Raw genomic sequence first — 15,209 nt, 5'->3', positions numbered from 1 at the left:
TTTCCTTTCCTCCTCCAGTGATTGAGGTCTCGGGTGCTATCCCCACGTTGAGCAAGTTGGTAATGGACTTTTCCATGAGAAAATTGTCAGTTTCAGAACAAAGTCTGGAAGAGTCCGTAATACTGAAATGTAGCCGGCTGTTATACCCTCTTCCTCCATCTTCGAGAGTATACAGGCATGTGTAGTGTTTCATTTTCGTTCGGAGCAACACTGCTCGTCTTGCAGCCGTATGCCAGATGTTGTTTCAATACGTAATCTACGATCAAGTGTATTGTTGTCGCTGTGTTTGTAAATATGCACGGATGATACGCCTTGTAGTAGTGTAGAGACGGGGTACGGACCTTAAAAGGCGTCAAAATTAAAATTGTTTTTTCGCTAACTACCTACCTGGGGTTTAGAGCGCTCACATCCCTCGCTCTACACTAGGGCCAATACAATAAAGAGATACAAATAATATGAGGGCTCTTTACCACTAAAGGACATAAATTATAATTAAACTGAACCTGAAAAAGTATAAAAAAATGTTTAAATTTTGAGAACATCTTAGCGATATAATTTACCTGTACATCCACTGTCACAGTCGACATATTAAACGCGGCCGACGTAATTTTTTTATTCATTCAGGTACAATTTGTATCCTTATGAAAGTCAATTTTGATTCCATCAGTTCTTATCGTATTCTTGGTAATGTAATGTATATTCATAGGCACATAAGTGACAGACATAAACTTATGATACCTACTACTCGGCAAAGTCGAGTTAGTAAGTCTTTTGTGGGGCGATGTATATGCTTTTACAACAAGATGAAGAAGAGAAGAAAATGTTCAAAACAAAAGTATTACGTTATTCAAAAGAATTGTTAAAAAACGTTTGTGTGGTAAAGGTTACTATAACATAAACGACTTTCTTAATTATACCACAGATTGGGAATGGAGTGACCGCCCTCAGGCTATTAAATAATAAGTTTAATTGTACAATATTACTTTGTAAACATATTCATTCGATGAATAAAAAAAGCCCGCTGAGTTTGTTGCGCCCATTCTTCTCAGGTCTGAGGCATTCATTTTGGAATGGGTAGTAGTTTTTTGACTTTCAATAAGTGATGTCACATCCTATTTTGAATAAAAATATTTGAATTTGAATTCAAGAGACTACCAGGAGGCCTTGTTCTAAGAACAATCGGCAAGAAACTCAGCAAGTTTTATTCTCCCTCTAAAGTTTTCATACCATCCACATTTTTTATTTTCTATATACTTAGTTCTGAATTTTAAAATAAGCTTTTAAACTATGAAGCTTTAATTAGCATAGGTACCTTAATGGAAGTTCAGTTTCAGGATGGTTAACTTTTTAAAGATTGTATACATTTCCCCATGAATGAGTGACTAGTTTTATGAAGTCTGAAACAGACAGTCTATTTCTACCTCATGTGTTAATATGTTATATTGTTATAATCACTGTTCTTTAAAAATGTATCAAAATGGCCTGGTCACACTTAACGATTAGGTACAACCTGTATATTACATTGGGGTGCAAAGTCAAAATATTGATTTCTTTAAATATATCACTGCGAATCACGATATCCTGAATAACTGCTGCTAATCCCCATAGCCACATATGAAATACTCGTAACATTACGGAAGTTATAAATACTTATACATAGCCTTGCTGTCTCAACAAGTCAGAAATCAAATTTTATTTACAGTAAAAACAGCCCAGCTATGTCTTCCTGATAAGGTAGAAAATACGAGGATTCCATTGCAGACGTGAAGTTAAATCAAAGAATATAATATACCTAATAGGACCTACAGCTAAAGTAACTTAATCATAAAACCTGTAGGCAAGCATTCTGTTCCTAACTACCTACTACAAATGGCACAAGTATCTCTATAAGTGTATTATCATATCAAATAGGTACCTAGTACTTACAATGCAAAATAAACAACTTAATACAACTCAATCATACTACCTATATCGCTATAGTTCTCGAGAATGTGTATTCAAGATGACGTCATTCGGTTGTCGCCGGTCGGCATTCGGCCGGCGAAGCGCCATTCGAGACAACGCGTTTTATATTCCAATTTCCAACGTTGAATTCATTATACAGTTAAAATGGTGCCTGTTACAATCATGGAGCCAGCAGTGCGCTCGTTCGTCGTATATTCAAGTGTTCTGGGCCTCAAAGTGCTCGCAATGTCATTTCTGACAGCCCGACAGAGATTCCGCAAGAAGGTATTCGCTAATGAAGAGGACGCTAAAACGGATAAGAAGTCTGTTGTAAAATACGACGATCCTGATGTGGAACGTGTTCGGCGCGCACATCTCAACGATCTCGAGAACATTCCAGTGTTTTGGGTGTTGGGAGCGCTGTATTTGACAACGGGACCGTCTGCAGCTGTTGCCACCACATTGTTCCGAGCTTACACCGCGGGGAGGATTCTACATACACTAGTTTACGCCGTGAAGCCACTACCACAACCGGCCCGTGCCCTGGCCTTTGCCGTTCCTATGTTTATTTCATTGTTTATGGGTGGAAGTGTTGTTGTTCATTACGCTGCTGATTTGTAAATTTAAAGGGTTTGTTAATTTTATAATCTTCTATGTAGTAATGTATTTTTTCATATTATTTATAATTACATATTGTGTCGAAGGCCGAGAGTGAATAGTGTTTTTGCGAAACCGGTTAATCTGCAGCGGCAAGGTTATATAATTTAATGTTTACTGACATATTTACCTACGATTTTGTTATATTATGTCAAAATTTATTGAGCTTAAGGCATAAGGTCAAACATTTTAGAAAAATATTGATATGGTGAGCGTGCCGGATTAATAACCTAAAAATTATTAGGAACAGTTATCGGAATAGATGTATTTTTTTATGAAACACGTCTTTTATTTCGTTATTGATACCTGTTAAGTTTAATTTCTCACACTATTTATTTTAATAACATTTTATTACATCATTATTCAATGATAATAATACCTATTACAACTTGTTTCTTTGTTGGTAAACATAATGTTTCTAGAAAACAGTGACATCATGTTAAACATATTGAATACTCTTGTATTGTACTTGCAGAACAGGTACCGCATTAAGTAAATCAATTATAGTTTTGCCAGATTAATGCTTAAATACAATAAACATTTTATTAGACACTTTAACTTTCAAACATAGTTCTAGGAGCATCGTAATGAATGCACAGTGGGTAATGACCTCTTCCAATGATACGGCGCACCTACCTACATTATTATTAATATCTGTAAACGCTATCATATCTCATACTTATCTAAGTGAACCTTCTATAGGCTGCAATACATCAATCGCCTTGCCCATTTACTCTCATACAATAACATATTTCCATTTCACAAATCACACATTATTCCGTTACATAATTCTCAATGAAAGAAAAAAATATGATAACAGCTGCTTACACAATATGTTTGTAATTCTTGCTATTCTATCAATGATTTACCTACAGATGTTTTCATTACTTTCAATCGGATTCTATAGAATATGCTATTGACATATTTAAAATATCCTCACCATTTGGAGTTTTTAACATAATTGTATTAATAGGGTCAATTCTAAATAATCTTAAACTAATTCTAGTTAGTAAATTATAAGACAGCTATTACCTATTCTTCATTTAAAGTTTGCTATTATTTGGGAAATAACGGTCAACTTTAGCAAAATATGGCAAATAATTAATGCTATGTTTTATATCTTCTGAATTTCCATTATAAACCCCGTTTTGTTACATTTTATGAACATTGAACATTGCTAAATATTTCCTTGTCGAATTTGATGAATATAATCTTAGAGGAGTATTTGCTATGTGCATAACACAGGCACTGGACGCGCGTAGAAAACGAAAACACATGTAATACAACTGGGTCGAAAATGAGATCTATTTAAACAGATTGATATGGTTTTAGAATATCTATCGATTGTATTTGTAAAGAATCACTCTTTTTCGAGTCAAGCAGGAAGTACTTTTAGGCATTCAAAGTTCAAAATGGGTATGGGGTATTTTAAAAATACGCTCCCTTCAAACAAACGTTTATTGATGTAGGTACTCACATATCTTTTCAACAATGTCATAAATTCATTTTAAATCATTTATTTCACGTTCACCAATTATTTAATCTATCAAATAAAATAGCTGGCGACGTAGGTACTTACACGACGTTATATTAAGCTTTTCCTTCTAAACTTTTAACTAGAATCGGTACTTTGAATTTTTATGCACTGAATTAATTTTTTCTTCCAACCTTTCTTTTCGATGGCTTATGAAGTGTTTTCTCCTATTTCCCACAATAGGTACCTTAATACAATAAAAATAAATAGGAAGCATACTAGAGCAAACATAAAGACAGATGTACCCACAAGATTAAAATATAGCTATAAATAAGCAATTTTTTTTTTTAAATATAAAATTTTAAACAGCTGTGCTGAACTATCTAGCTAAACAATAACACTCCGTTGCACTGTAAAAGCTATTTTGAGCTGCCAGACATTCGAAAAAAAAAATGATAATTCTAGCTTTGATAAAAATATCGTTTTTAAAATAATTAATACTTCATTATAAAAGTAGGTACCTAAGTATTGTGGTGTGAGTAATAAGGTTTTAATGACTTGCACAATTAATTGTAGCTGTAGCAATCAAAATAACAGTGATAATAAATATATTATCTGAATGTTTATATTTTCCCTATTCTTCGGACACTATTTAGTATGTTGTTATTCGAGTAACACAAGTGTAACTGATCAAACGCGTTGCTTTCGTTGAGTTGATTTTAAGTGTAGCATTATAAATAAATACGAAAAAATGGTGCCCTTGAATATACTTGAGCCTGCGTTTCGATCATTCATTTTTTATTCAGGCGTTCTGGGTCTCAAAGTGTTGTCTATGGTGGTTTTGACGGCGAAGCAGAGATATCGCAAAAATGTTTTCGCCAACGAAGAGGACGCTAAATTTAAAAATGGAATAGTGAAATACGACGACCCCGATGTGGAACGTGTTCGGCGCGCACATCTCAACGATCTCGAGAACATTCCATTGTTTTGGGTGTTGGGAGCGCTGTATTTGACAACGGGACCGTCTTCTGCCCTCGCCATAACATTGTTCCGAGCTTATACTGCGGGAAGGATCCTACATACACTAGTTTACGCCGTCAAGCCACTACCTCAACCGGCCCGCGGTATAGCTTTTGGTATTCCTATGTTTATTACTCTGTATATGGGTGTAAGTGTGCTTTTATATTACGCTGGTGATTTGTAATTACGTTATTAAAATAATTCATAAGTAATTGATTTTTTCATCCTTCAACTGTCCTGATTGTAATTATGATACATAATATAATGACATAATACGAGTTATCTAATAATAGTAGTGAGTACATATTGTTAAGATATTTTAAATGATATTTACGTTGATGGTATCAGGGGTATACTTATGATAACCTCAAAATACAATGAATTTCGTATTGATTATTTAAACATTTAATATCAAAAGTCTTCGACATTAGATCTAATCAGATTTATTCAAGGTCAAGAAATGGCAATTGTGAATGTCAGAAGTTATACATTTTACCATTTAACGCGCTAATGATCTTTGAGTTTCAATGTCACATGGGTCATATTTTCACAAGAACATCTTAATTTTACAAATGATTTTAGTTACAATCTATATCCAACATTCAATATATTTATTACATTCTACGATAGTATGGTGGTATATCTTATGTAATACTGACATTGTAGACCCTGCAGGAATTGTAAGAATCTATGAGAAGCAATGCAACAAAAATACTCAAACGTCACAAATTAGTTTTGTAAGTTACAAAAAAAAAGACGTGTGGCACTCGGGGACTGCCGCGGTAAAGCAATTGCATAGCATTTTTTATCAACTTATGCAATTATAATTATTTATTTATTTTATTTATGCAGTATTTTTTTAAATAAAATTAATTAAAAAAAAAACAAACGGGAAGTGAGTAAAATTTAACATGCAAGATTTGATTACAGACAGACAACGGGACAGGTGAAACTAAATAAAAATGCTTGTCATTATAATAAAAAATAAAAAAACGTGATAAAAAAATAAAGAAATTAAATAAAAATCAAGACTTACCCCAGGCTCGAACCTGGGACATTGTGCACAAAAAGCATACGTGTTAACCACTGTTCCACGGCAACTGAAATGACCGTGGCAAAATATCTATATACATCTAGTAAGTAAGTGTTAGGTTCTTTTCGTTACGGAATTTCTGGATTCGGTCTCCACGCTCAAGGCCCGCGATAGAAGCTATGCAATAGCTTAAAAATAATTAACTAAAATAAACCATAAGAGTTTTTGAGTATCACTATATTTTTTATCTACTGATAAATGTATCTTGGGAGCATTATCAAGTACAATCATTACTAGTAGAGCAAGGGGCACAGAAAGAGTATATAAGAGTATTACAAAGTATATACAGCAACAACAAAGGTAGAGTCAAATTGAAGAGTCGGCCCAAGCTTTCTCATAAAAAAAGGAGTGAGAAAAGGAGACTTGACCTGTCTGAAAACTGTTTTTTTTTTTTGAGAGGGGGCAAACGGGCAAGAGGCTCACGGGATGGGGAGAGGTGAGGCAACCGCCCATGGACATCCGCAACAACAGGTGTGTCAAGAAATGCGTAGCCGGCTTTTAAGGTGGGAGTATGCTTTTTTCTTGAAGGTCCCTAAGTCGTATCTGTTCGGGAAGACCGCTGCCGGTAGTTGATTCCACAAAGTGGCTGTGCGAGGCAAGAAATTTCGGACAAAACGCGCGGTTGTGGAATGCCAGACGTCTACGTGATGCGGATGGTACTTTGCACGTAATGTCCGGTGGTGGAATTCGGCCGCTGGAATCAACCCGAACAGCTCCTATGAGCATTCCCCGTGATAAATACGGTAGAAGATGCAGAGAGAACCCACATCTCTACGCAATGCTAGAGAATCAAGCCGATTGGAGATGACTTGATCGTCGATGATTCGAGCCGCTCTTCGTTGTATGCGGTCAAATGGAAGAAGCTGGTACTGGGGAGCACCCGCCCAGAGGTGAGAACAGTACTCCATGTGAGGCTGAATTTGCGCCTTATAAAGTTGCAGGCGGTGGCTTTTAGTGAAGTACTGTCTCGCCTTACTAAGTACACCAAGCTTTTTTGAGGCCAGTTTGGCCTTCTCTTCCAAGTGACCACGGAACTGAACGTCGCTCGATATATCGACGCCAAGTATGCCAATACAGGCTGTGGCAGTTAGAGGAGCGTTCTCGAATCGAGGGGATACGACAAAGGGAGACTTTTTAGTGGTTAACGCACAAACTTGTGTCTTCTTGGGGTTGAATTGGACTAAATTTTGTCGGCCCCATTCCGAGACTTTGCAAAGCATAATCTCGATTTCAGACACAAGTTTGTTCCGGTTCTAGTCGACGCTATCCCGGGACATGTGTTCATTGCCATTCTACAGTCGATAAATAGGTAACTCCATGGGAATACTAGCGGACATAGATTGTAACTTCCTGAGCCACCTCAGATTTGTTGACGACATCGTACTCTTATCGGAATCAACTTCGCAATTACAAGTCATGATCCAATCACTAAATCTATCTAACAAGAAAGTTGGATTAGGGATGAATCTCACAAAAACAATGCTAATGATATTATGAACTTACGGAATAAAATTGTGTAATTATCGAGCGCAACTGCGGTGACCGAACTGAATTTTAGGTTCAATTAAGAAGACTGAGCAACTTACTTACTATCAGATATTTTTTTTTATATTCGAGGGGCAAACGGGCAAGAGACTTACGTGATGAGGAGCGATGAGGCAATCGCCCATGGACATCCGCAACAACAGGTGCCAAAAGATGCATTACCGGCCCTTAAGGTGGTGCTCTTCTCTTGAATGTCCCTAAGTCGTAACGTATGCCCATATTTTCTCATGAAAAAAAAAGATAATAAACTAGTTCGAATATTAAACCTGATCAACAATGCAGTCATAATAAAGTCAACTTGGGCCATTATAGACATTCACAGAGCCCACCGACCGCGAGCTCACTTCGGCTTTATTCTAAAAGCCATTCAAAGGTTTTACGGCAACCATTCGTTTCACATTATGGCTCTGTTAATGTGACAGAGAATCACATCGCGAATAAAAACGCTCAGATTATTACGCATAATTCGCTGTCAAACCGAGTGTTAAACATGGTTTATAGATGGATGGGGAGTTTCTCTGACATTATTTCAGTTACCATTTTGTGAGGTGTTTATATCTAAATGATAATTAAAAATTATCAGATATACGACACAAAATTAAAAAGAGTTCAAGAGGTTAGAGATTTGGTTGTAATCCTGGATTGTGAACCCACATTTAGAACCCACTATGATCGTATCATTAATAAATCATATAAAATGCTTGGTTTCATTTTAAGATAGGGAAGTGAGTTTAAAAAATCGCATACATATTTAATTTTATACAACGCTTTTGTCAGGTCACATCTTGAGTATGCGTCAATGGCTTGGAACCCGCTATAATATTTATATAAACTGCTTGGAACATATTCAAAATAAATTCATAATCGTTTAATTTTCACTCCAATGATTTAAGTTCTTTGAAAGACCGTCGCACCCATAGAGACATAATATTTTTATATAAATTATTACATAATATAGCTGATTCTCCATATCTATTAAGTAAAATAGGATTACACTGCAGAAGGCCTACATCCAGATGTAGAGATGTATTAGATGTTGCCTATGCGAGAACAGTACACGGAAAGAACAGACGGCCTACCGTCAACTTTTAATAAGCGATGCGAATCCGATACAGTTAGGTCCCTAAACTGAATCACTAAAATTCGTACCATGAAGTGCCTTTTACCGAATGGCGTTTGGATAGCTTATCAAGAATGAACGAAATAAATTTTTCTGTGGTCCGCGGTGTGAGGAAGAGATGACGCTCTACAGTCGTTTCATAGTTTTGTCTCTCTTACTAGAACCATATGCGTTGCGTTTCGAAACCTAAAATGCGGTTTTTTCGCATAGAAAATACTTTAAATACATTTTCAAATTGCGTTTTATAGCTTCAAATTATATACCATTAAGCCCTTTTTTGTACTTATTAAATAATAGTAATATAAATAAATATACGAGGGGCGGTCAAAAAGTTCGCGGAATGGCGGGGTTGGCGGGGGTGAGGTCGCTCCTCCAGGTAGCCGCTACTTGAGTAACTCATAATTACTATATATGCCAATTTCTAGCCTAATTGGGTCATTAGCTTTCGAGTTACAAACGAGTGAACAAGTAAATCGGGAACAAACTAGCCACTATGGAGAAAATTGAACATCGCGCCGTCGTAAAGTTCCTCACCAAACAAGGAAAAACGCCTCAAACTATTTTGCAAGAGATGTTAGCTGTTTACGGAGACTCTGCTCCTGGTAAAACCATGATTTACAAATGGCACGGCCTTTTCAAGCAAGGAAGGGAGTCAATTGAAGATGATCCTCGACCTGGACGGCCCATTGAGGCCACTACGCCGGAAATCATTGAAAAAGTTGAAAAACTTGTATTGGAAGACGGAAGGTTGAAGAAGAAACAACTTGCAGCATCAGTTGGAGTATCAGAAACCACAATTTTAAATATTCTTCATCAACATCTTGGCATGAGTAAAGTGTGTTCAAGGTGGGTCCCGAGAATGCTCACGCCGCTGCAAAAACGTGAGCGCGTCAACTGTTCCCGCGAGTATTTGGACCGCTGTGGAGAAGTTAGGGAAGAAATTATGGCCCGAATTGTAACCGGTGATGAAACTTGGGTTCACCACTATGAGCCTGAGTCAAAGCAGGAGTCGATGCAGTGGCACAAAAAAGGCACACCACCCCCAAAAAAATTTAAAGTGTCGCAATCGGCCGGAAAGATCATGGCGACTATTTTTTGGGATACTGAAGGTATTCTTTTGATCGATTATAAAGAACGTGGTGTTTCTATAACGGGAGAGTACTACGCTTCCCTATTGGACCGATTAAAAGAAGCTATTAAAGAAAAAAGAAGAGGAAAAGTAGTTCTTTGAATTACAAATTAAATGTTTGCTTATGTGTTTTCGTAAAAATAACGAGTTAAGAACGCACCTCCATTGACGTTTGATTTGACAGGACCACAGAGTACTTTTTTTTTAATTCGTTCTTGCGAACAGGCTATAGCCCGGACCCTTACTGCCTCGTCTCTATTATTTTCATTTTTGGTATTTATTTTCAGTATTTTGTTTTACAAAAAGACCAATAAAGTATTATCATCTCATCTTTAATCAATAAAAATTTTCTTTTCTATGTTTTCACTATTTTTTAAAAGTTGTTAACAACACGATTCAGTTTCCTCTAAGGAACTAACAACTTTTTTCGAATCGGTCACTTTGACAAATAAGCTATGCAGTTTAGGTTGAAATCTCATGGTACGAATGAATGAACGAACTAAATCAGTTTGCGATTCAGTTGATATCATTTTTGACATTCAATTGACATCATTGCGATTTAATCAGTTGATTTGACGTCAACCTTAACTAGATAGCCTTAATCACGTCGTGGTACGAAATAGCAATGCAGTTCATTTTAGGTTGTCAATTGAATCGCAATAAGAGTTCATGGTTATAATTAATACCGCAGGTTTATAATTAGGGCATGTAGCTGTTATAATAGAGCATACAGTCATATTGACATATTTCATGAAAAGTTAAATGTTTTCAGATGACCGGTTTGTGATAATTAAAATAATTACTGATTATTTTAACTACATTCTTGTATTTTTTTCTGAATCCTTAACTCATTTGTAACTAATTCATTATAGTCTTGTATAAAAGGCGTGTATAGTATTTTGTAACTTTTACAGCTTGTAATTAGTTGTTAATTTGTATTACTTTTGTTTTGTGGTTTTTATCTTACCGTTGGTTACCTTTAAACTAAAAGTGTCGTATAAATTGTTGGAAACTTCACTTGTGAATGTGTGAGTTTTAAGATTTGTTAATATTTATTATAATACTGTTTGTTTCCTATACATTAATAAATAAATAAATAATCAGTGTGTACAATTCTTGAAGTGAAACCTTGGTAGGGGAAAATCTTATCGGTTCGCGTCACCGACGAGTTCATGACTGGCACACGCGATAAATAAACAACTAAAAAAATAATTTAAGTATATATAGTAAAACATTTTTTGGATGGGTGTAATCTCGTGAGTCCGCGTCACCGAAATGCTTAAAGCAGTATACCTGTTGCAATACAGCTGACGTATTGTGAAATATTAGTGCTGTGTACATTAAGTGAAATTTAATGGATTTAGTGAAAAGTTCAATGTCTATATACTGTGCATTGTGGATATAGTGTTTTTGTTTGATTAATATATTATTGAAAATAAGTTTAAAAAAAATTATTTATTTTATTTTCATTTTACATATAAATGTACACCCTTTGTTTCACGTCCGCTGTTCCGAATAGTACTAAATCAAACGTAAACTTCTTATTTAGATCTCAACTAATATACAGTATTTATTTATACGTTAAGGCGACACTTAATGCCAGCGACCTTGAGCGATATGAGTTAACGGCCGCCATCTATGTAACAAAGCCAATATTTTCAAAATTCTTTGCTTGAAAACAGTTTATATGCTTACAGTCCTCTTTATTCACTACTAATCTCAATAAATGAACCTGCACAAAAAAGTACAAGCTATAAGAATAACTATTCTGAGAGAAGTACTAAAAAAATGCGTCACGCCATGCCAAAAAACTTGTTTAACTTCAAAGAAAAGTGGTAGTTCAAAAAGGCTCGGCAGTGTTAACTATAACCAACAAGGCAAGCATTAGCAACTTAAGGATATGTGTAACAGGATTAAGTAGTGTTCATAGCTCGAAATGCTATACTTTCACCACAAAACTTGTCTAAACTTGTCTAAACACTTTTCACAGGTTGGTAATATTCTTTTCGCCGAGTAGAGGTCAGCTAAGAATGGATTTTCCAAAATTCCATGCGCAAGAGTTTTTTTTTATTATGAACAGAATAACGTCTGTCGGGTCAGCTAGTAAATATAAAAAGTAAACTGTTTATTAACCTAACAACGTAATATAACTATCTTTTAATTGAATAATATTTATTCCCTGGTTAGTAATGAGTTGGTACTAGACCCCTTAAAACTTGCGATATCGCAGTAAAATATCCTACAAGTAATAATATATTTTGTTTGTGTAAGTGGTGTGGGTGACCTCTTTTCCTTTTGCTAGATGGTCCATCCCAAATTGTCGTTTCTACTGTCCATCTTTTGTCCATTAATCTTGCCACATGACCTGCCCAGCGCCACTTGTGTGTTACAGCGTACTCAAAAGGAAAAGAGGCCGCCCAAGAAACAGATGGGTAGATGACATAATAAAAATAGCACAGAGGAGGGATACATGGAGTAAGCTGGAGGAGGCCTATACCCGCAATAACATAACTTTTATATTTTATATTATACGCATATTGTTAAGATTATATTATTATGTATTTGAACGTTATTGAAATTAATTAAAGGCTTATTATTATTATTATTTAAGTGGTGAGGGTAAGATTTTAGCTACGAGCAACTGTGTACACACATAGACAGTACAAAGTTCAAACCGCAAGGAAACAGCACATCTGTTGCTACTGCGGACCTGTGATGACCTTGACGTTAATCACGTAGATCGTACGACGAATAATATTTTAAAGGCGAAGTTATTACCAATGATAGCCATTTAAATCTCTACATATTATATAACAAAATCCGCAGCCGCGTCTGGTGTCTGTCTGTTCGCGATAAACTCATAAACTACTGCACCGATTTTCATGCTTTATTCACCAATGGATAGCGTGGTTCTCGAAGGACTTACAGAAGAAGTTACAGTGGCTTGGGGGGGGTTAAAAAAACTTACCTGGCTTCAACAGTATAGTTCTTCTAGTTTTGAAAAAAATGGTTGTAACATACACGGACAGACAGACAGACATGACGAATCTATAAGGGTTCCGCTTTTTACTACGGAACCCTAGAGTTTCTTGAGATCGTTCATCTCAGATCTGAGGCATACTTTTTCGAGCGAGTGGTAGTTTTTGACGTCGTGACGAGTCGGTCTCTCAATTGTATCCCAATTCTTGTTCTGGTATAAAAGCCTATACACATGGTCGGAATTGGTACGGCCGGACCATCGGACGGTCCGGTGGGTACGTTGCACCAATTGGTCCGGCGTCGTACTCAGTACGAAATCTGATCAAGAGCTTAGGCTATTGGGCATGTTTTCTGTCACTAAACAGATTTTTTTGGGATTCTCGATGGGACACCCTTTCTATAAAATTAATGTTGGCGCCAGACCCATAGTAACGGGCGGGGAATTATAAAACCCCACTGAAACCCATTTTTTCTATAATCCCTGCGATCTTAGATCTAGATATGTCCTAGATAGAGCCTCTTGCTGCTAGACAAATGATGAAAACAGGCCAGTTTTATTACTTTATAGTGCGTAACAAGCTATGTCTATACTCACGATTTGTATATCACTTTGTGTTAGTTTGCGTGCATTACTCAAAATAGAGGTTAACAGTCAAACACATTTTTTTAAACGTTTTCACAGCCCGTGATAATATCCAATCTCCTTACTTTGAGGCATTTGCGAGTTATAAAGATTGGTGTCTGCTTGAATGAATTTATGTGTAGATAATATTCACTACAATTAATAAAGGTTACATTAATTATTGTTTATGAATAACTAAACTAACCGAAAATATAAATAATAATTTGTTGTCTGATGTTAAAATTCAATTTACAACATTATAGAAGTTATACACGTTGTTCCTCAAAATAATATCTACTGGCAGACAGCCTATATCCATAATTAATGGCCGATTAAATGTGCGTGCCGTTTGTGTCAAAATGGCGGCTACACAACTGAAACGATATTACACGTTTGAACGCACACACACAAGCGTTCCTTAATGCTCTCAATGACATGACTCGAGATGACACAAAATTGAAAGATGTATAAAATGTGTTAAGCAAATGTAAGCTCAAAATGGATTCTTGCATTGTTACATTACACGAGATTCATTCAGGTAATTGAGCACCCTTAGGCGGGGTGCTCACTAACGGTGTAGCATGCATTGTATCAGATATTCTCGGAATCTCTCATGTTGCGAACAGCTCTTCTTCGAAGAGAAACATTGAAGCAAGTACAGCGTCCTTTACAAATAAGCAATCGATTGTTCATAGCTCTTATAAGATATAACAAGATGCGACAAGTAGCGTTTGTGAAGACGTCACTGCTAGCTCGGATGAACTGTTTCAACATATTGTAGGAAAACTAGAGGTAGAATGCATAAGTCCTTACGCTAATTGGAGATAGAAATTATCTTTCATACGTTAATTAGCATTATAATGCTCGAGAAAATATTGGGCCGAATATCAAAATCTGAAGGTAACATTAGAAAATAAGAGGTAATACGAGGATGAGGATGAGTTGTACTCACGTACAGCTCAGTGTGTGTGTGTGTGTGTGTGTGTGTGTTAAACACAGCATATATAAAGCATACTTACAATATTAAGCATATGTATGAGTATTGCTTTATTTGTTATGCTTTCAAGCCTTAAGTACACATAGTGTAAGCACATATTGTCCTTAGAACAAGACACATATATCTCTAATATATAAAATTCTCGTGTCACAATGGTAGTTACCTTACTCCTCCGAAACGGCTTTACTGATTTTTACCAAATTTTATATGCATATTCAGTAGGTCTGAGAATCGGCTACTATCTATTTTTAATCCCCCTAAATGTTAAGGGTGGTCCCTAACCCTAATTTTTTATTTATTTATGGACGTATTTTTTTTTTATTTGAGAGGGGGCAAACGGGCAAGAGGCTCACGGGATGGGGAGAGGTGAGGCAACCGCCCATGGACATCCGCAACTACAGGTGTGTCAAGAAAGGCCGGCTTTAAGGTGGGAGTATGCTTTTTTCTTAAAGGTCCCTAAGTCGTATCTGTTCGGGAAGACCGCTGCCGGTAGTTGATTCCACAAAGTGGCTGTGCGACTGTTTTATGATACAGCATTAAAAATACATACAACCCTAAATTTTCAACCCTCTACGATTAACCCCTATTTTTGTATCGCGATTTTTATATTATTCTGTTCCATCCACAAG

The 15,209-nt window shown here is 36.2% G+C and overlaps 2 protein-coding genes across 2 annotated transcripts in view; one reads left to right on the top strand and one right to left on the bottom strand.

Annotated features, from left to right (window-relative positions):
- LOC126971157 (EF-hand domain-containing protein 1-like) overlaps nt 1-15,209 on the bottom strand; it is a 70,011-nt gene that overhangs the window by 32,372 nt on the left and 22,430 nt on the right. The gene's annotated exons all lie outside the window — the stretch shown is intronic.
- Nucleotides 2,015-2,881, top strand: LOC126971186 (microsomal glutathione S-transferase 1). Its single transcript, XM_050817354.1, has one exon. The coding sequence runs from the start codon at nt 2,110-2,112 to the stop codon at nt 2,563-2,565; it is 456 nt and encodes a 151-aa protein (XP_050673311.1). The 5' UTR covers nt 2,015-2,109; the 3' UTR covers nt 2,566-2,881.

The sequence above is a fragment of the Leptidea sinapis genome, chromosome 23, assembly GCF_905404315.1.
Source record: "Leptidea sinapis chromosome 23, ilLepSina1.1, whole genome shotgun sequence".
In the NCBI taxonomy this organism is placed as follows: Eukaryota; Metazoa; Arthropoda; class Insecta; order Lepidoptera; family Pieridae; genus Leptidea; species Leptidea sinapis.
This window is presented reverse-complemented; position numbering and strand designations above follow the sequence as displayed.